This window comes from Blennius ocellaris (assembly GCF_963422515.1).
Source record: "Blennius ocellaris genome assembly, chromosome: 7".
Lineage (NCBI taxonomy): Eukaryota > Metazoa > Chordata > Actinopteri > Blenniiformes > Blenniidae > Blennius > Blennius ocellaris.
The window spans coordinates 18,906,302-18,929,093 of NC_137656.1; the positions used below are offsets into that span (position 1 = coordinate 18,906,302).

Here is a 22,792-nt window from a genome sequence, read left to right on the forward strand (position 1 = left end):
GAGAGAGAGAGAGAGACTCTCAGACCATGTAGTGTACGCTTATATATATATATAAGCGTATATATATATATATATATATATATATATATGTGTGTGTGTGTGTGTGTGTCTATATGGCCGTGTCCTGATGCTGACCCGTGTCGCGTCTCTTCCGCCTTACTTGATAACGACGCCGCAGCTGAAGGCAGCTTGGCTGTGTGTCGGTTTCATCTGCTCCGATATCAGCCGTGACGCTCTGGCGGCTCTGTTTACATCGCTCTAATTAACCCCCGACTCTCAGGGCCGGTCTGCCACTTTCAAATATTTAAAATCTCTTCACTTCCTGCGCTCGGAGAAATTACAGGAGGCTGCTGCCTTCAACAGTTCAGTTCAAGTCGCAGTTAAATATTGAAGCGTCACGTCATGCTCTCATCAGCGAAGTTGAACTTTTTCAGCCAAGTTGTTTTCCAGGTGTGTCGTCTTATTTATGGTTCTTTAGGTCCCCATTGTCTGTGTTTTAATCTGTGATCACTATAAGCAGTTGAATAGTTTTTCATCCAGTTGGGGGTTGCATGGTGCTGGACAGCTCACCATCACAGGCGAAACACAGAGGAAACACTCACACGCACTCACATTTGCACCTACAGGTAATTTAGGGTCACACATGTTTTTTGGACTGGAGGAGGAAACTGGAATCCCAAAGAAAGCCTCAGCACGGAAAGGTTCACACAGTTGAGGTCAAAATTATTAGCCCCCCTATAAAATGTCACATTTCGGAAAAAAAACCTTAAACAGATCAATGAATTTTTAACGCAGCGTTTCCAAGCATCCTGGCTTTATTTTGGATGCTTACATCAGTTTACTTTGCACACAGAAACAGACTTATTTCACAAGAACTACAGGAAGGTGGGTCAACATTATTCACCCTCTTAAGAAATAACCTTTTAATTGAGCCAAAGCAGCACAAACCACTGTTGTACAATCACGTGCTTTAAGTTTGACGGTCAGTTTCTTTTCTTTCATGCAACTTGACGGTTACACGGAGTCACACACGCGATGAGTAACAGTCGTCCCCTTCTGTTCGTCCTCAGGCTCAGTTCTCCTCCAGCAGACCACCAGAGACGGGCTGCTCCCTCTGGATCTGGTCTCCACACCTGAGCAGAGGGAGGAGCTCCTCCGCAGCGCCCAGGCCGGAGACGCCACGCAGAGGAGCGAGGCCAGCGAGGTCTCCAACCTTCCTCTCCTGGAGGCCGGATCCACTCTACTCGCCATCCTCATCTTCACCTACCACCGGGAGCGCTGCGTCCCTCACCACACGCAGCCCAGCGACCGGTTCCCCAGTCTGGCCCACAGGCTGGTCCGGGCCCTGGAGGGACGATCCTGCCGGACGCTGACCGCGAGCTGGACGGACCAGCGGGCCGTGAGGGTGGCGGAGGATGCAGAGACGCTGCTGGAGCTGGGCCGGGGCGGGCGCCAGACGCTGGTGGCTCGTGTGGTGACGGAGTGCGGAGGAGAAAACACCGCGTTCCTCAATGGATGTCGTGGAGGATCTGAGGTCACAGGGGAAAACGCTGGCGGCTCTGCTGCGACAGACGATCAATCAACAAACTGATGAGATCCGTACCGGTGAATAAATGTGAAAACAAAGTTCATTCGGGGGGGGGGGGGAGAAAACTCTGAATGTTCTGGATGTTTGCTTTCCAACAATGTGATTTAAAGTCCAGTGTTCAGGTTTCCACTCATTCAATGGAAAATGTGACGCATTCATTATTGACAGCTACTTTAATTTAACACAGAAGAAAACGTCTATATTTTTGTATATTTTCATTCATTTTTCTTTTGATACAAGCGTGACTTTGTTAAAAACACTCTTAAATATAGAAGAAAGGCAGAATAAATAAAAGTACTTCCTCTGAGTCATACACTCCTGTGGCATCAAAACAATTGTGACATCAGCAGAGTATTTCATAACAAACGGCTCCCGTGGAAGAGGGCCACTCCAGCGCACGGCTGAATGGTGCTCAGACAGACAGAGTGCCTTTATGCTGCGGCCACGGAGGGGAAAGAAACTCCAGTAATTCTGGTCTGAAACAGAATTAAGATGCGGCGCGCAGCAACGGGCCACTTCAAGCTGTAGTTTTTTAATTTGCGTCCAATTGTGTTCATGTGCAGGTTTTGTCTGATAATGGTGATTCAAGCTGTGATCTTAAGATACAGTGCAGACAGGTTTAAAATAAAGCTGTCGCCTTCAAAATAAGGGCATAGCAGATTGATGACAGTGATCATGGCACCTCTGGAACATTTATTTCTGAAGTGAACAGATGTTTACCTTTGTTTAATATTTATAAAACCACACAGACACTGTTAAGATGATAAAAAATATTAATCTCATATTCTTTTTTTTTTTTTTCAAAATAAACATTACATCAGATACATTTCATTTCTCAGATTGAGCGATGCACTATTTTCTTTGGCCCCTCCAGACCCGACCTCGGGTCTCACGCCCCCTCGGCCCTGTGGCCCGGCGAAGAGGGAACGTAAGGGTGGTGACACAGGCAGGCAACGTTGCAGGCGGAGAAAGACGAATCTTAAAAAACGAGGCAGGCATACACCTACTTTACATCACAAACCGGACCATCAACAGGCATACTGTATAAAATACCACCAAAAAATTAATAGGAACTTAACTATGTACAGTATCATTTAAAAAATAGTCTCATTTTAACTCGCAAATAAAGGTGCTTTTTTTTTTTTCATCTTTAAAACTGTCAGTCTGATACATTCCAGTTATATATAGTATATATATTTAATTCTCTCGACCACATACAAAATAAAAACACTTTGGTTTGCTTGAACATAGAACCAGAAATAATTACAAAAGAATGAAATGGATGCAGGATCACACAATGTTGCCACCGTTTGCTGTCCAATGACCACTACGTACCGGTGCGCCGCAAAAAAATAAAACACAGTGGAAACATTCATGTTCCCTAAATCTAATTAACACAGTGAAACATTTTAACCTTCACAGTATCTTTAAAATAAATAATGGTTCTTATAAGACTGGACATTTTAGCTTTTTAATCTTAGTTTCTTACTCCACTGTTCTACAACGTTTGAGTGTGATTCTATTATTTTGAGAAGCACCTGTACGTGTTGGATATTAAAGCAGTCACTTCACGCGTTATGCAGTCGTCAGTGTTTGTTGAGGACGGGAAAACAAGTTCAGGACTGCTGGGGTTTCTCATTGCGTTTCAAGTTGTTCCCTCTAAAATAAATAAACAGAAAGGCCCTCCGGAGTGACAGACCGCAGCCAGTTTGATATTTAAGCATGGGGATAGATGGTGTGATGGGATGAGGTGAGTAAAAGAAGGAAAAAAGAGACAAATAGGGAAGTGAACTAAGCAGAGGGTTATGGGGGGGGGGGGGGGGGGTTGAAGGCAGGGATCGATAGGATGAGAGGAGACCTCCTCAAATGTAGCCTGTGCTGTGATCTTTCAAGAGTTGCTCAGCCAGAAGCCCAGGAGACCGCTCCTTCAGACAAGGTCGCAACCCCGCTCACTGACGAATGAGGGAATCGCAAAGGGAGGGAAGCATGATGGGAAGAAGGATCTGAAATAACAACACACACACACACACAGGCATGCATGCGTCCCCGACACTCAGGCCTCAGTCTCCTCGGAGCCTCGGCTTGTCACACAATGACTTGCTGCTCATCAAGCATCTCGGCAAACTCTACACCAAATAACAGCTGGTACTTCATGTAGACACACACGCATGCGCGCGCGCGACTGCACCGAGGCATCAGTCTGCAGCTGGAGGGGAGATATGACTGACTGTAACACACACCCGCGCCGAGACAAGCAACGCGCCTTTGATTGCATTAACGCGAATGCACAAACACTTTTACGTACACAGTTCACATGTACAAGCCTCTGTCTCTGGAACGGCTGATCAAAGTTGAGCTGTGGGCACAGGAGGTGGGGCAGATGGAGAGGGCGGCCAGCCTGGGGCACAGCATCACAGAGAGCGTGTTTGTGTTAGTGTGTGTCAGTTTATGTCTGCGCGTGTGTGTGTGAGCGAGGGAGGAAGAGAAAGTTCCTGCTCAAACACAATGTTGTGTTTTCATCTGTGAGCGAGTGTGTACAGTATGTGAGATCTCTAACAGGAGCTGTGCGTTCATGTGAGAGGAGTGGAGTTTTGCACACATGCCAGAAAGTGTGTGTGTGTGTGTAACTGCCAAGGCGAACGCACACGGGGAAATGAGAGGAGGAAAGGAGACCAGCCTTTCAAACAAGATTAGGGCTGCGGCTGCCTACAGGCCTGCCTGACGACACTCTGCATAGACTGGGTGACATCTATATTAACACCACGACAGCAGGCCCGGTCTGCTGCGCCTCCTGACGCCGAGGAGGCGTCTCGGTGAGTGACGGGGGGATTTTGACACCGTTTTTCAAAAGGTTAAACAAGGCGAAAGCTAAATTATCGACACATTTAGGAGTGATGTGAGGTTCGGGGTGTTGCTCTCTTTTCCTGTGGGTGTCGCTTAATGAAACTTATGTAATTACAATCTATTTTCAGAAGTACAGACTCATCATTCCTTCAGCTGATACCACTGAGGTTTGATTTTTGAATCAAAAGCTAATTTGGCCATTGCGTGAAAAGCTCAGAAAGAGACCACCACCAGCCTCCAGCCTGTTGGTGCAGATTTATGTTTGTGTAGAGGGACATATCTGCAGGCTACCGCAATAATTGCTAATCAACTTGGCCGGCCGAGTAAAGTGGAGAGCGTCCAAATGACTGCCAGTGAACATAACATCATTACCACATCCGAGAGGGGAAGAAAACAAAAGATACTTCAGTGCAAAAAAACAATTGGGGAAATATAAACATATTACCAAAAACAGTTAATAATAACTACGGCATGGGCTTAAAAAAAAAAGATATCCCAAAACGTATTGCAGAATGTCTCTATAAGGCTTGTATTCTGATAAACACAGATGTTTTACTAATTTTGCTTATTGTGCAACACTTTGTGGCAAGCAAATACACAAAGTCCTTGGAGCCACGAGAGCAATGGAGAGCAGCTCACACGGCTGATATGAAGGTCGATCGGCCCATTCCTCTAAAGAGCTTACTGGTGACAATATCAAATCTGGAGGCTTCTCTTGTGGTCTCGTACAAAAATTACACTTCAAGAAATGGACTGTACATCATGAGTAATTAAAGACAGAATACAAAGTTTAAAAGAGAAAAATAGGAAATAAAAAATAATAAAAAAAACTGGTACGGGTAGTTGAGCCGAGCTGGTCCAAGTCGTCTTCCTCTGCTCCTCGGTGTCCGGTAATAGACCGGGAGAAGAAAAGTGGAGAAGAGAGGAGTTGGTGGGCGGACGCAGTCATCTACCCGGGGTTGTTTTTCTTTCTTTTATTTGGACTGGGATTGGGATCCAGTTTCAGCTCTCGGTACTGCACCTGTTAAAACACACACACACAGACACACACACACACACACACACACAACCACCCGGTCAGGTGGAAAGAGCAAAGGATGCTTGAATAGCACAGAGACTCTCCAGAGGCTCCAGTCCAGCTGTGTGGAACAGTGGCCTCAGGGAAGGGATTACACACTGATTACCACACACACACACACACACACACACACACACACACACACACACACACACACACACACACACACACACACACACACACACACACACACACACACACACACACTCAAAGCACTGCGTTCACTCACGCTCTCAGACACACACAAAACAGACGCGTACACACACACACATACTTCCACAGATGTGCAACAGTGGCCTGAGGGATGGGATCACACAAACAAACAAAGAACAGGGCAAGGGCTCATGGGAAAGCTTGGAGAGACAACAGAGTCATCCCGGCATCGCAAGATGGTGAGTAGAGAAAGGGCAGAAACATGGGAAGGAGACGGAAGGTGGAAAAATGTGGCTTAACTCTTTCAGAACCGAACGCTGTAGTTACAGCTGTGACTGTATCGTCAGCACACGGCTGGTTACCTGTAGTCTGATACACACCGACCGTGTGCATCAGAACCAAGAATGAAACCACACAACTACAACTAGAATGAACTTTGAAACACAATAGTGTCATGACTTAACTTTAAAACCCGTTGCAGAAATCTTTGAAACAATCCTAAAATCAATAAAGGTTGACATTTAAACCTCAGCTGTTTAAATGCGTAACATTTCACCATCATGTAACTCCTAATTGGAATATGAAGCAGATGAAAATCTTTTTTCACCTTTATTATAAGCTCTCTGACAACTACCAAAGTCAGTTATTTGAGTTTTAATACATTTCAAAAACAAGGATGATCTTTTTTTTTTTTTTTACTACAACTTCAATCAGACACATTTTAAATCTGGTTTGAATGGTTTGCATCATTTTAAAATACACACACACACTGTGTAATTCAGTCTAAATGTATGGCCAGGTAAGATAGTAAAAATATTTCTTTTGTCATGCAAGTTTTCATATTTTTCATACATGCCATTATATCTCAAGCAACTCCCTATTATTTAATATTCTCATGTTCACTCTTAAATATAGTGGGCTTGTTTCAATGATGCAGTTCCGTATAATACGGTACATTGTAACGATGCTGGATAAACACAATTAGACTGATCAATTGAATTTCTCACTTCCTCTAAAAGGTGAGTAAACTACAATGAGTCCTCTCGTCTATTTTCTCCTCCTTCAGGTCGGCTCACCTACAGACCAGCTCGTCAGTGAGTCGCCTGCCGATGCAGAACTTTCCCTCTGCTCAATAAAGAGTTGACGCGACGGATGACCTCTGTTTGATGGGGTTCCTGCTTCCACACAAAGCTCTCTGGTCCTGCACCCGTCTCCTGTCAGCTGCTAGCTGCGGGACAGCAGCATCTATTTGGACTCTTCTATACTGGAAGTGCTTTGGACAACTTGAAGTGGTTCAGCAAAAAAATACTGGGAACGCTTAAAATCACTGGTTCATTTTCACTTCAGAAAGTTTCTTAAGTTTGATGAGGTACAAGTGAAAAGCTTTGCCTCATGAAGACAAATCAGCGATTTAACAAAAAAAAATTTTACTTAATCATGTCATTTACAGCATAATATCATCTCACTATTGCGTCACGGTGAACTGAGCGGCCCTTTATTTTAATTTGTCCTTTCAGAAGACGTTCGGCCTGATTGTCATTTATTCCTCGCGACGGCAGCGGATTTACACTTGATGTGACGCTTTGCAGGGACGACACGCAGATCTTAGAAAGAAACTGCTCCTACCTAGTGATGGACACTCAGACGCAACGGCATCACAGTGGCTGTGCATCAACAACCACAGACTGTCATGGCAGTCTCTCACGTCGGAATGTGCACACACACACACACACACATGAATACAGTTGCGAGCTTAGACAGATTCAAGACACCAACAAGCAGTAGCCACTGAATCAGAATACTAATAGGGGTAAAAAAAAAAAAAAAACTAGACAGTTGCAGCACCAAAGAGTGGGTATCGTCAGTGGATTCCCTCCTAAGTTGACGTACTATAGGCTACTCTGCCTGTCTGACTGACTGACACTCTCTCTGATTCTGGAGGCAGACAACAAACTGACATCAATATGGTTTCTCTGTTCCGTCTCGTGGCGGGTCTGTCTGCGGTGGACGGCAACAGGAGCGTCTCTCCACTCTGGCTGGGAAGAAGCCTTTATCAGACGGTTTTCTACGGGTTCCCACTACCGCTTCAATGAAGCTTTCCGGTCCACTGCATGCGACACACACAATCTGAGCTGCGAGAAGAGACGTGTGGGCTTGTGCTGAAAAATAAAAACACAGCCCAGTCCAGTGATGCACACATGCACGCTGCAACACCTAGAAGCCCTAACCACCTCTGTACCATTAAAATCCCATAAACACACGCACGCACGCACGCGCACACACACACAGTGGGGTATTTCCCTTCCGCTATCTCACAGTGGTGGTCACCAATGTCCCGTTAAGGTGCTTACAGAGTGGTTAGGCCAGCATGTGTTGCTCTCTACGCCTCACTAGGCAGCCAGACTGCGCCGATTCAGGTCTAGATATTCCTCGCTGTCCACGAGGCAAACTAACATCCGACCCAACAGCTGTACAAATACCCTTGTGTTGAAATCAGTGAGGAAGAGGAGAGAAGGAGATGATCAGAAAAGCAAGGAGGTGGAGGAAGGAGAAAAAAAAAGGAGTAAAGAATGATGGGAAGTATGACAAAGAGGGGACAGAAATAGACAACAGATGAAGGGAGCGAGGGCAGAGAGCGAGATAAACCAACAAAGGAAACAGGAGAAAAAACAATGAGAGCGAAGAGGAGACTGGGTGAGACGGAGGGAGATCTGTGGACACTCGGGTGATGACAGATACTGCTCTCATGTGGGTGTGGATCCTTTTATAGCCCTGCCAATGAAAGCAGACAACGGAACAAAATCCCAGGGGATGGAGACGGTTTATATGGGCCCATCTGTGTGTACCTGTGTGTGTGTGTGTGTGTGTGTGTGTGTGTGTGTGTGTGTGTGTGTGTGCGTGCGTGCGTGCGTGCGTGCGTGCGTGCGTGCGTGCGTGCGTGCGTGTTTTGTTGGGGACTGTGAAAGTCCTGGCACGGTGCCCACATCGACCACGATCAATGGCTTGAGTGGATGAACAAGTAAGTAAATGGCTGAATGATTTCATTCACCCATGAGTAGAGGGATAAATGCACTTCTTCATGTAATGCATCTTCAGATGGACATATATCTGCTAATGTGTGGAAGTTGCAAGGAAATCTGGCTCTATCAAAGTGTTTCTCCATATCGAGATCCTCTCACTGTTTACTCCGCGCATTAAAAAAGACAGCCTGAATTCAAAAGTAGGACAGGTAGTGCACGAGATCACTGGATGTTAGCGGTCCCATTATATGGCCAAACGCCTACAGCAGCAAAGAAGAAAAAAAGGAGTGAGGCAATTTAATTCCGCACGTTGACATTCCTGTCCAAACAAAACTCTCTGCGAGCACAAACAAAGAAAAGTTTGCTTGTCAGTAGAAAGTACAGTTTTGTTTCTCATGAAGAGAAGCAGAGGGGATAAACAAAAAGAAAAGGGTGCAAGAAAAAACAATATTTCAATCAAACGCAAACTTTGTCTGTGAAGAGCTGCCAGCCGCGAGAGAATAGGGCTGGAGCGTCGCAGGTTCAATTCCACCTCACAGGTGACAGGTCTACCTGATGATACACACAGGGCTCACCTCGCCTAATAGCGTGCGCGCGTGCGCGCTCGCGCACACACTCACACACACACACACACACACACACACACACACACACACACACACACACACACACACACACACACACACACACACACACACACACACACACACACACACACACACACACAGACAACAAGCGCTAGTTAAAGTCAAAAACAGAAGAAAAGGCAGGGGAGGCGAGGAGAAAGTGGGACGTTAGCAAATAAAAGAAACCAGAATTGGGTGAAAGTAAAAAAGTGTGGTAATGCAGCGAGCGTACAAGCAATTTGGTACACGAGCAGGGCGCTTAAAGGGAACATCGACAGGAGAAGCAGTGGGTAAAGACCCAGCGCTGCTCAAAGGCTGCTCCACCCTCGCTCCTCTCCGCTCCCAAATGTTGACAGTACAAGTGCAAAACAGGCTTTGAAGTGTGCTGAGCTGAAGGGGTGCCGTGTACCGAGCATCGTGCTTCGTTTAACGGCGTTACCCACAAAGCATCCCGGGACCTGCTCCCCTCTCACGCTCTCTCTCTCTCTCTTTTTCTCTCTCAACCTTTCACAACATTTTGATGATTCAAATGTGGGCAGACAGACGTGTCAAAGTCAGCACAAAAAAGAAAAAAGCAAAAAAAAAAAAAAACCACAGACGGCAAATTGGTGTGTAAATAAATGAGTTCAAAAAATGGGAGCAAGAGAGCTACATTTTAATGACACTATGTTATTCTCCTCTTCAGCCCTGTTGCAGTGAGCGTAGGTTTCATCTCCTGTGACACTTAATGGAGCATAAGGGTTATTAAATATTTCCGGGGGAACACTGTTGTGTGCAGTTCAGACAAGTGAAAAATACAGCGCTTGCATCTATTGTGTTGAAAGAAGCGGCGTGCCAAGGTGGCATGAGTCAGTCAGGTTGTTTTTTTTCCCCCTTTTAAATAATTTAAAGAATAAAATGTTTAACTTATGATACCTGCTGTTCTAAAACACACAGTGACAACAGGCGACTAATTGTTCACTTGGAGCAAATTGCTTAAATTTGGCACTGAAGTGTAGAAGGGCAAAGAGAAGGTGACAAAGACCTCTGCTCGATGTGAATGATGACATTTGGCAATGTTTCAACATTTAACTATCCTGCCTTTGCCCCTGTATGTCCAGGGAGGCTTCATCCCCAACATAAACGTTGTCTAAAAATATTAACCTGACTCCCCACTGTTCATTAGGCACTAAATTGGAATTCATGCTTATTTTTGTATTGGGGATTTGAACCAGCTCCTTTACACCCATCATAAAGGGCCACTTGGCATGCTAATTGCCTTGAACCTACTTATGCACACCCTCGCTCACATGGCTAATGGCGTCGTAAAACATACTACTGCACTGACACCTCCCAAACGCCAGGTAGGAAATGCTTAGCACTATGAAGGTGCTCAGTTTGGCCTCGTTTAAGAGGACATGAAGGATTTCCTGATAATGACCATAAAGACGGCTTGTGCTGGTAAAAGATCCCAACCAGATACAAGGAAATCCTACTCAGTGACTCTGTCACACACACGTGCGCTACTCACCATGCCAGGCTTTAACATGTCTGCTCACAGAGGGAGATAATGATTTAAGTAAACTGTTCAGGTGGTAAAAAAAAAAAAAAAAAAAAAAAGGAAACGGGGGTTGCAGCTTCCACGCTCCACTGGGGATTGGCTTTAAAAGGGTGTTTGGCAGTTCTGTTTAGGGGACCGGCAGTGGTGCTCGGAGGGGTTTAATTTACAAAACTGAGACACCTTTCGTTAAGTGTTCGACTGATGAGAAACGACTGTTCTCACAAAGATTACGTAAGCAAACGCTATGAAGAGAAATGAAAAGTAATGAAGAGCAGAGTTCAGAAGCTTTTCCTTCACTGCTGTGCTGCAGTACAGCGTTACACGTTATGATGGACTGCAGCCCAGTGTGGCTGCCCTTTGTATATAAAGTCATTAGAACCTCATCAGTTCTGGCTGCACTGAAGCACCTCCAAATGATGCGGAACAGCACACGGAAACACCCCCAACCCACCTCACATGCCCTACTGCTGGGAGGGAGCGTGTGTGTGTGTGCGTGTGTGTGTGTGTGTGTGTGTGTGTGTGTGTGTGTTAGGTCACACTGGGGCTCGGAAATAGCACTTCATTAGTCATCCAGGGTGTCAGGCATAGTGAGCCCCTGCACCAATGCCAGTGGGTGCCACAGACGCGTGCCTGTGAGGGGACGCTCCATTTGGACCCCGGCACCTCTCTGAATCTTCTGAGAGCCCCAAGGGCTGAATTCCCACGGACGTCTTTGACCCATTAAGGCAGGGGGGCAGGCAATGAGGTGACCGCACCACCGGAGGCAGCAGCGGGACGCACCGCAGTGCAGAACGTTCTGATCTGTTTTTAGCCGATGGAGCGGAGTGTCTGCTCAGAAAACTGACCGCTGGATTTGGTCGGAAGGTAATCAGCACGTTTGTGCGTCATCAATTCAATGTCAACCACCCGGCCTCAACAGGCCATATCAAACAATTAACTCTATTTAACTTACTGTCGACAGTCAATCTTGCATTTTTTCCTTTGATTTTTATCATTCTTCCCTTCTATCTAGGTTTGTATCTGTCCTTCCACTCTCTTTGCTCCCTGAGCCTTTAAACTTCCTCATCAAACCTGGCAACAATTACATACCAACAGCTGCAGCAATAACTGTTACTGTCGCACTTACAGTGTTACTTATACAGTAGGCACAACTCCAACACCAGCATGAGCACCAGACGAGATCAGCATGTCTGCCCCCTCTTCCCTAGCCAGCAGGCCCTCATTAGGAGCCTTGTAAAGGCCTCATACCTGCCGGGCCCGGGCCCCTTCACCACTCCGCTCCCCCAGGCTCCAGGTGTGTAAGGTGGCTGCACTTCACCAGAGGGGACAGCTTGGGCTCATTTAAATCGATGGCTACTTGCCCTGTGCCTGCTGCTGCAGCAGGCCCCTGTAAACTGCAGAACTGTAAAACTGCACGGGGGCCGAAGGGATGAGGACATGGGGGGCTGTCAGAGGTGTGCAGGGGAGCAAGGATTATGACCCTGTAAAGATGAAAGAAGTTGTGGGCAACAAGCGATCAAAGAGGAAGTGTGTCAGCATTGATGTGGTGGGGGAATTGGTCATATCAGAGGCCCTGGGTCATTCCAGCTTGCATCTGCGTATATCTGCGTTCATGTGTGTGTGTGCATTGAACTGAGCTCAGCAGGGCTTAACGGCTACGGTGGACGCCACTGGTGCTGCATAACACAGCAACTTTCAACTGCTGCTTAATTGGATTTTAAACTGCAGTTTGTCCTGGGTTTCGCAGCATGTTACAGATGACGTATGGACACAGACACTCGCACACACATGTATCAAACAAAGCAACATCATACCAAGCAAGCAGCTGAAGTCTTCAACCACAAAGTTAATCTGATCTCACGGTTAATGTAAAAGCAAAACCCCATGGGGCTGGTTAACTGCCGATTTACGCTTTGTTCCAATTACTAGCATAACTGGGAAACAACAGCTAACTGTAATTGTGTGTGAGTGTATGTGGATGGAGTCAATCAGCCTAGTTATATGCTGGGCACTAAACTCACTTAACCTTGTTATCTTACTACAGAGCTCCAGCCATGTATGTGGAAATTGAATTAGTCTAGGAAGCTATTAATAGGAAAACGCAGAAACGGCTTTATAAATTCAATTAGGTGTCTGCATGGTTAAAACAATGGATAGTCAGTTCACCACACATTAAAGCGAAGCGGCCAGTGAAAAGACAGGATAAGAGGGAGAAAAAGAAAGAAAATCACTTGGAGATGAAAGAGATTTAAAAAAAGAGCGCTGGAAGTGAGAGCTGTGATACTATAAAGATAGAAAAGATGTAAAGTTCACCCACCACTTGTACATCTGAGGGAACTCTGGACAGAAAGTCGAGCAACTCGTTGTTATCAATGTTGTAAGGGTTCCGTAGCTTCTTGGTGAATTTATTCACACCTGCAGAGAGAACAACAGAGAGGGCAAGTAGTAAAAAAAAAGGGGAAAGACATGCTTAAAGGTGAACTACTTAACGGCTTTATCATTTTTACACCCTTTGTAGCCGACCGTTTTTTCACCCTTTAAACAAAAAGAGCAGTGAGAAAAACAGAAACTGAACTGCTTTGCTATGAATTTACTCAGATGCTGTATTCACATTTAATTACAGATTTTATCACACATTAACTCACCCCAGGCCAACACGATATATCGAAGAGGGATGAAATAGATGATGATGGTGGATACTCCAAGGGTAACAATGGCAAGCCAGCTTAAAAAAGGCACGGTCCAGTTAAATGTGCTGCAAAGAGAGGGAAAAATAATAATAAAAGGAATATTAAGTAACACAACAAAGCTTAAGATTGCTAACCATGCTGAGAGATAACAAACCATCAGTAAATATTGTTGCAAGTCCAGCAGGCAAGAATGATCAATAAATCGACACGGTTTACAGAATAATATTTATAAAGCACCATTGAATTTTATAGTCATAAGTTATGGTTGTTTATTCTGAATGTTAAATGTATTAGCTGTGAGAAAAGAAATTTGACTTTCAATTAAAAGAGAACATTTGGTCCTATTCATATCTACGTTTTAAGAGTGCATTTGATTTTGGCTGCCCGAATACGCAGTACGAGCACGCAGTAAATTAATGGCTTTAAGTTTGGGCGCATATGCAGCAGCGTGTTTAATCGACTACGCACATGATTCATTGAAGAGGTTGTGCGGGGTTAAGTGAGATGTGATGGACTTAAAGACAGGCAGGCTTTTTCTGTTTGGGTCTCAGGGTTGGGTGTCATGCTGGTAGTGTTTCCTGAGAGCAGCACTGAGTTACACTCAGTTAGGCTGGCAAGTGGAAGCGGGCCAGCCTGGCACCGCCGGAAAAAACAACAAAAAACAACACTAGTACGTGCAGAGCGGAGCAGAGCGGGCCAAATGCCGAGGAGCAGGCTTACGACTCACTTCTTTATCCTCTCGCCATAGGAGGCCACTTCATCCAGTGCATTCTGCACACTGATGCACACGTCCTGAATGGCATAAAGCTTGTTCATGAAGCCCTTTCTCTCCGAGTCCTGCAAGAGGACAGATAGAGATGTAGGGGGGGGGGGGGGGGGGGGGGTTGCGGAAGGAAGAGATGCAGAGTGAGGGGAGGAAAGAGAAAGAGGAGAGAGAAGACAGAGGCTGGGCACAGGCATCTCTGCGAAAACAATACATTTTAAATAGCGTCAAAGATCTGGAGTGGGGAGCCAAATCACCGGATATCCTGCATGAAGTGAGGCAGCGCTTTCATTGCAAGCAGTAATAGAGATATAAAGTTGGCAGAACAAATCAAAATGTTTTCCTCCTAACAAATGCTCACACAGGAAAATTTGAATATGTGAATAGAAAGGGAGAATTAAACCGAAAGCCGAATGGATAAATCAATCTTTGGGGCTCGCTCTCTCTCACTCTCTCTCCGCTACTGTTGCCAAGACGGCGAGGAAGACTGGGCAGAGCCCTCTTTTGTTCTGCTGGCTGGCACACTGTGATGATGTCACCAGCCGTGACAACATTATCAACCTTATTAACGCCGTCACCAACCATGAAGAGCTCTTCCTTTTCAACTTTGGATGGTTGTGAACTTCAGAATATTGTCAGGGTTGGGTGGGAGAACCCACAAACCAGGCAAGAGATCTTAAAGCCTACAAAACCCGCCCCTCTCAGTCAAACAAAGTGAAGAATTTCAGAAGTCATGCAACAGTCAAGGAGCTGCCTGCTGACTGACAGGCAGGGGGAGGACGGCTCTGGACAGAACGAGGTGACAGAGAGTGATCTTAAGCTATCGGCTGAGTGAGGACATCAACACGCAGACTGGTTGTGGCTACATGTGATTGGAGGGCATGCTCGGGAAAACTAAAAGAAAGAGAAAATTGCTTGTGTAGCAGGTATGTATATTAGTGGCTGTGTTATCAATAAAGATGGATTGACAAAGCTAGATTGGATAAGTTAAACTCTGTAATTTTAATCATCAAACCTGATGTAGACAATAAAGCAGTCAAAGATATAAAAGCTTGAGGACCTCAGAGGCCTTCTCACCACATTTCACTCCTTGAGGCCACCCGACCCCCCCCACCTCTTCATAAGCCTCCCACTGAGACCCAAACTGCCCCCAAACCCACCCTCTTCTTTTTGCTCCCCATCCGGCATCAGATAAAGTGAAAAATGAACCATGGAGCAGTCGGAGAGACCGTATGGCCTCCCCAGCAAAACCACACAAGACAAATAGATATAATTAGACAGCGACTCTGGGTTATTTTTCTTTGCAAATATTTTACAAGACTCCCTTTCTTTTCTCCTCCCAGTCTCGTCCTCAATTCAGTTCTTTCCTTGGAGTCCATCTGTTTTTCATTGCTCGCTCAAACAAATCTCAGAATCCAGTGTCTTTTGTGCTGGGCTGTGCTGGTGAGGGCGATCCAAGCCTGGCTGGGCCGGGTCAGGACATTTTATTTTCGAACCCGGACTCAGGGGAGACTGTTTGAGGGCCACGGGAGTGGTGTGAGAGAGCGGGCGGGGGCGGAGAGGATAAGTCGGAGGTCACTGGAGTATAAACCATTGCCACATGCCCTTCGGACTGCGGTCTGACTCCTATTTCCTGTCTTCAAACACGGCATGTGGAGGCGGGAGGTAGCAATAACATAGAAGGCCACAGAGAACCTTGTTTTCCCAGCTTCCCTGCACACTGCGCACATATGGAGCCAGGCAACCTGTTCTTATAATGGACACACACACACACACACACACACACACACACACACACACACACACACACACACACACACACACACACACACACACACACACACACACACACACACACACACACACACACTACAGCTATTAGATAAGGTTGGTCTGCACACCTGGTCTTGCTGTGGGACTCTACAAACAATAGTATATCGCAACACCAGACCACGATAAGTGCCCGTGACTCCTAAAAGTGGTCTTTTTGCATGGAGCCAATGATCTTAAATCACAATATCGTCACACAACAAGTACAGAAAGGAAAGGAGAGTAGGTTATTGAAGCCAAGGTTAAAGGAATATTTAGCAAATGCATATTGCATATGTAAAATATATATTGGTCTTAGGGCAGCGAGGTTTCTAAGATGCACATTTATACATTCTCAAAAGTGGATATATTGCAAGTATAATATAGAACTGAGTTTTGTCATGCTCTCTATGGTTATGAAAGGATGTGTGGTTCAATCACCAGCTCACATGTGCACATGTAATGACAGCTTGGGTTTTCCAGTCTTAACCAACTTCTAGTTTCACTCAGGAGGGGTCTTTACAGGGGTCCTAGGGCCTGTATTTCCATCCGTCTCTTCCTGTCGGTCAGGGAACCTAAGTGGGTTTGTTTTTGAAGACCTGAAGGCATGGCTAATAAAAATGAAATCCGTGCGGCCTCTTGCTTTAACTTGGCTACAGATGCAAAGCATGTTAATGCACAAAGTATGCTACAAATCCAGGCACCTCTGACAACACTGTTCTGATGGATGAAACTTCATGGCTCGAATCATTCAAACAGACGGGGTAATAAGCCTGCCTAATGTGTTCAGCATCACAAATGTTAATAAAGTGCAACCGTAGGTTCATCTGTGATGTGTTACACTGACACATTTCAGTAACTGTCAGTTCAATCTGTCTGGGCTGTTGAATGATTAAATGCTCCGACTTTACAATTCCATCGGCTCTAGAACAGCCATGAATCTATGCCGATGCAAGCACTTCTCTCAGGAGCACGCGCCATGAATGCAGGTTAGAACTTTAGAATTAAGACAAAATCTATATATGCAAGAAAGTCAAAATCCTAAAACACAATGTATCATTCTCTGTTCTCATTTAACTAGATATAGGATCAGAGACAATAATTACTTTTTAATGTGTTTGATGCCCATGACTATCAGTACCCTGTTAATGCAGAATATCATTAAAAAGCATCGCAACAATTCACACTTCAGAGTATCTCATACAGAAACAAGGGGAATCTTGAGGCGTTTACATTTCTCTAATTATCATTCTTGAACACTCAGAAAAGAATTCTTTTATACGATAATGTACCCTATTGTTTAAGGCCAATGCCTCTCGGGCTGTGATGTAAGTTCACGGTGAAGTTAACAGAGCCGCATTGTGCTGTGTATTCAGTCAAATGAATGAAATGTTTCTGTGTGCAGATGACACTCTTTGACATCAATTAACTCCCATCGGGTTGGCTGTGGAAATATTTAGTATTTTTGTGTCCTTTGTTGGCTGAGAGTTGCATGTTTTAATTGCATGTGTGCCCTTTAAAAACAATAAATCCATCTTATCTGGTTATGTCCAAAGTTTGCATCATTGTTTGAAGGTGTAGAGTGTGATATGAAACCACAGCCGAACACCCATCGGTCTAGTGGTGGAAAGGCTCGTTAAAGTGATGCCAGTTGTTTGCATGCATGGAGGAAAAAAATAACCCTCAGTGATACCGCAGAGAGCCCAGGGACACACACTCGCACTCAATACATACACACACAGACACAGACACAGACACACAGATACAAAGAAACAGCCAAGTCAGGCTAACCACATTGCACTTGGTGGTAAATTGTGGTAAACAAATGTGGTAAACTCGCTGAAACACTTGATTAAATATTTAACAAAGGAAAGATGCACGGTGCCTCTGTGAGTGTGTCTGCTCCACTTCTCTTCCTGAGATACCACCATGGCAAAGTACATCTATATGCAAAAGTGCAAAGCGAGCAGCTGTAAACTTTGCAAAGACAGTTTGTTCTTCGCTGACCCAAGGCCTAGAGCTAAACAAGAGAGGGGTCACCGAGGACTTAGCCCAATATGATGGACTCAAATATCTGTCCTATATCTACTGGGTGGAAGAGAAAGAGCCATTTGAGGGTATTTTAACCTCCGATCATCCTGTTCTCCCTGCTGAGCTCCGCCATAAAAAAAAAAGATAAACCTAACAGTTATAATGTAGCAGAATATATCCCATCACACGACAAAATGAGTCTGAACCACAAGTGGCTGCTGCTCATTGCTCCTGTGCTAAAACTGCACCTGTTTTTCTTTGTTTTTCTTTTTTGTCTGTCTCACACTGGCAGCACAGTAAAAATTGAAATGTCATATAAAATGTGACAGGATGCTAATATGTGGCTCCCAGAGGGCATCTGAAACTGTTCTTGTTGATTTTGTAACTGCTGAGAGTCGGTATCCCTCCCATTTCCAACCCGTGGAAAGATGGGAGGGAAAAGAACCCTGACAAGTTGAATGATGCTGTAGGGGTGACAAAAATGTAATTTCCAGGTCCTGTGAAACATTGAGGGATGACACAATAAAAAAACGGCACATTATTAGCATCAACCGTATCCTACTAGTACATGGGTGGCTATGTCTTCTTGAGGAAACAATTACAAGAGAAAGGGAAGGTTTAGTATTCATAATTATGATTCTGGTTTTATGCTACAGTTATGCCAGACCATGATTCTCAAACTGTGGTTTGTGAACCAAAAGTGGTATACAAACTCCCTCCAGTGGGGGAAGCCAAAAATCTAACATTTTTAACTAAAATCTATTTGAAAATATCTAAAATTAAAATAGCACAAAACAGGAAATTTATATTTGAAATAACTTCAAAAACCCATAGCTAATAAGGGAAGCCTCTGCTACTGTATGTTGATGTCAGCCATAGTGGTGACATTGGGAAAGCTCGATATTTTCTCAGGAGGTACACACTGCGAAAAGTTGGAGAACCAATGTCCTCGACATTGGGAGGATTCCAGGAAATTACTTCTATTATTGTGTTCATTCTCATTATCCACTTGGTTAAAGATCACGGTTGCGCAGTAAGGAGCCTCCCTCAAACAGAATGTGACAAAAAGCAGGTTGCCTCTTAGATTGGAAGCACAGGTCCATGGAAAACATGCAATCTCCACTCAAGAAGTACAATAGTCCCTTCTAAATTGATGAACAAACAACTAAATTGTGCAAACAGGTATTACCTGATTTTAGAAAAGGCCTCATTTGTCAGTGACATCATGGCTAGTATGATAGCCCTATTCTTTTTTTTGTAAACGGGATTAACAAAATCCCAAATTTACACAAAATGTTTTTTAGGGAAATTTTAGCGAATGGATTTGCAAATTACTGTATTTTCCCATATCAACTTGTTTTCTGCACAATATTTATAATAACTCAAACAATTTCATTAAATGAACTTTGGTGGGATACCAAATGTAGAGTTGAGTGCATGTTATCTCTTATGTTGGCCATTTAAATAGTTCAGCTGAAGCAGTAATGTTTTATTGGTGTCTATTCCAAGTATTTTCAAATCCACAGGGAAAAAGGGAAAGTCAGTTTTTACCAACTGGGAATTAAGAGAGGTCCCTCGGGGGATTAAAAAGAGGAAACTTGGGGACCCAGTGGCCTAGAAGAACATCTCCCTTCTGTCAGGAAATGACAACAAGAAAAGACAAAGACCCTGTGGATGGCCTCAGATACCACCATGCAAGTTGGCACCTTGCCACTGCCACATGAAAGAGGCAGATGTTAGCGCTTTTTCTGAAAGTGGGGGTGGGGGGGGGGGGGGTAACCGCTGCCATTTTAATAAATAATTTATCCAATATAACAACTAGTCCGTGAGCGGATGTGGGGGAATACAACAATTTCCCTCCCTCTCTTTTTATCAAAACACATAAATATCTGTTTAACTAGCATGTTGAGATGCACAGCACGTCCTCCTGGCCCTCATCAAGCTGCTCACAAACAGAAAGGCCATTTTAAGATGTGTCTGCATCGCGCTCCTGTAGGCCTTAATGGAGCTACAAGGGGAGAGAGGGTATATCTGTATGTCTGTTTTGGAAAATCTGTGTGAACTAAGGGTTGCACGAACAAAGTTAAACTTCAGTTAAGACTGTCAGCTGAAGGTGGACCGGGCAGACATAATGCTCTTTGGTACTAATTAGTCTCTTCACCGAGTCAGGTCCCATAGCGAGGATAAATATACACAAATGTAAAAGAGAAGGATAGAGGGACCAAAAGGAAGAATTGGTGACGTTGGTGACTTATTTTCAGTTTGACCTCTGCCTCCAGCCCTAAAGAGAAAGGTTCCTGGTGTTATGAGTATGGGTGTCTCTAATGTGTCTGGTTGGCAGGAGGTTGTTTGCCACTGATCATCTCTACCCATCTCCCCCTGGGGCCCTCTCATCACCTCCACCACACCAGCTACTTTATCAGATTCAAGGTCAGCCGCAGACATACCACTCACAAGTTCGCATAAATGACCCCCACAACTTCTACTCTTGATCACCCCCTCCTTGCCTCCTGCTGCACGCCACCCGACCCCCACCCACCATGGCTCACCTCTGCTCCCCTGCTCCTGCACTCTCCTTCCCCTGTCCTTCCCAGGATCCAGCCTGGCAGAGTGTGATGAATGGGACAACATTACTGTTGTCCTCTGTTGGCCTGGTTTAGCTGCTCCAGCCCATCTCCCCCGTCTGTATGTCAGTCTGACCGACTGTGTCTGTGGAGGCTTAAAATCATCCATGCATTAAGGGAGGGGCATGCGAGTTACATTTTTTTCTATCATATGTCCCTGTAAGTAAACTATATTCTGACCTGGCTATCGCAAATAGAGGTACATACGAACCTTCATAACTTCAGAATGGGTACAGAAATGATTTTCCGAGAATATGTTTCCAAGACTACACAACAAATAAACTTTTGTTTACCTATTAAATGAGGTCTCACAATAGATGGGGTTAGATTAGATCAAACACCTCAGTCTGTAAAATCTGCTAACTTTGGCACACCTTTAATTATATATTGATGTTCAGAGACATGCAGGCAAAAGGAACAGCTGTAAAAGCCACGGTCTTAAACTTTGTTTTGGAAGATGGAGAAAAAAAAATATAAGAGAATGAGAGTGCATAGCTATGAAGGGAAGAGATCACGTCTTCAAAAAAGTAAATAAAATATGCATTCTCTCTGTGCTCATTACAGATTTATGACTCTTGTTAAAAGAAAAGGTGGCGGCTGCCTTCTTACATGTCTGACTTTCAAATTCAGACGACACTGCTGTCAAGTGTTGTGCTCCACATTCTGTCCAATGAGAGACCGAGAGGGCTGAGTGTGTGCCATCTCCAACATCCTATTTGGTGAGAGTCTCGGAGAGACTTACTTTGGGTGGATGAGAGCGCACAGGAACTCCTCACCTACAGTGCACACAGCGCTCATCGTAAACCTTTGATGCATAGTTCATCAATCAAAAAGTTCAGTTGGTTCAGCCACTTGTGTGTATGTGATTCAGAACAATAACAGTTGGGGGAGTCGACGTTGTTGCATTAGGCATAATGAGCGTTGGGATTTGCTCCAGCAATATGAAATAGTTTTGCTGTTCCTGTAGCAACTTTAAAGAAAAAGCACTTGCAAGTTGATTCAAACCACACATGCACGCACGCACGCACGCACGCACGCACGCACGCACGCACGCACACACGCACACACACACACACACACACACAGTTGTGTCAAAGTTAATTGAAAATGCGTTGCTGATTATCAGCAATTCAGGGGATATGATGTATGATATAATAATTAAATTGGTACTTTTAACATACGTCTGTTGTAAAAGGCTTTGTTATTGCGAGAAGTACTTTAAACGTCTTCATAAAAACATTTTGTGAATATACTCCCCGAATGCAAACACACTTGCATAACTCTGTAATCGACCCTTTATTACCAAACGGCCAATAGTCCAATCTGCAAAACAGAGTAAGCGCACCATCTCACCTCTACTTAAAGCTGCCACCTTGCAAGATAACAGGTGTACAATACTACTGGAAAGTCACACAAAAAGACGGGAGCAGCCTTTCATGCTGGCTCTAACTTAAGTTTCCCCATCACCTTAAAGAGCAGGCACAGGCAGGGCCCTTGCAGTGGGTTTGGGTTGGGAGGGCCGAACGTGCAGTGTGTAGGCGTTAATTGAGACGTGGACAGGGGACAGGCACTGCACACAAACCCCGACAGGACGGCAGACAGAGGCCGCTGGACAGACAATGAGCTAAATAGAAAACCAGAAGACAACGAGACACACCATCGGGAGTCAGTGCCGGAGCCACACACATGTTCACTTACCACCATCGCTCGTATCCATTCAAAGTGCCAGGAAGCCAACATATCCTCAAGGATATGGTTTTTATCACGACTGTCGTCCCAGGGGTCGGGTTTAGGGTCCTTGTGGATAGATTACAGTGAAATTTTCTCTTTACAACCCACAGAAATCAATGTAAAAGGGTTATACAGAAAAGGTTAAATGTGGTGTTTTACAATTGGGGTCTTGTATACTTATCTTACCAGAGGCACTGCAGAGACCGAAAACCTAAGCATGGCAGGGGCAACATAGTATAAAATGCAGAGAAGAGTCATTTATTCCAATACTCACCTTTGTTTTGGCTTCAGATAA

General features: G+C 44.8%; 2 protein-coding genes across 2 annotated transcripts in view; one reads left to right on the forward strand and one right to left on the reverse strand.

Moving 5' to 3' along the window:
• Window positions 1-1,591, forward strand: part of slf1 (SMC5-SMC6 complex localization factor 1) — a gene marked incomplete at its 3' end in the record, with an annotated part of 28,209 nt that extends 26,618 nt beyond the window's left edge. The window contains exon 18 of the mRNA XM_080500038.1: window positions 1,071-1,591. Coding sequence (XP_080356164.1) covers window positions 1,071-1,591 — 521 coding nt within the window. The remainder of the gene's footprint in view (window positions 1-1,070) is intronic.
• A 3,790-nt stretch (window positions 1,592-5,381) lies between these two features.
• mctp1a (multiple C2 domains, transmembrane 1a) overlaps window positions 5,382-22,792 on the reverse strand; it is a gene marked incomplete at both ends in the record, with an annotated part of 129,304 nt that continues 111,893 nt past the window's right edge. Inside the window, 4 exons of the mRNA XM_080499348.1 lie at window positions 5,382-5,453; window positions 13,167-13,264; window positions 13,495-13,604; window positions 14,267-14,376. Of these exons, the coding sequence (XP_080355474.1) occupies window positions 5,382-5,453; window positions 13,167-13,264; window positions 13,495-13,604; window positions 14,267-14,376 (390 nt within the window). The remainder of the gene's footprint in view (window positions 5,454-13,166; window positions 13,265-13,494; window positions 13,605-14,266; window positions 14,377-22,792) is intronic.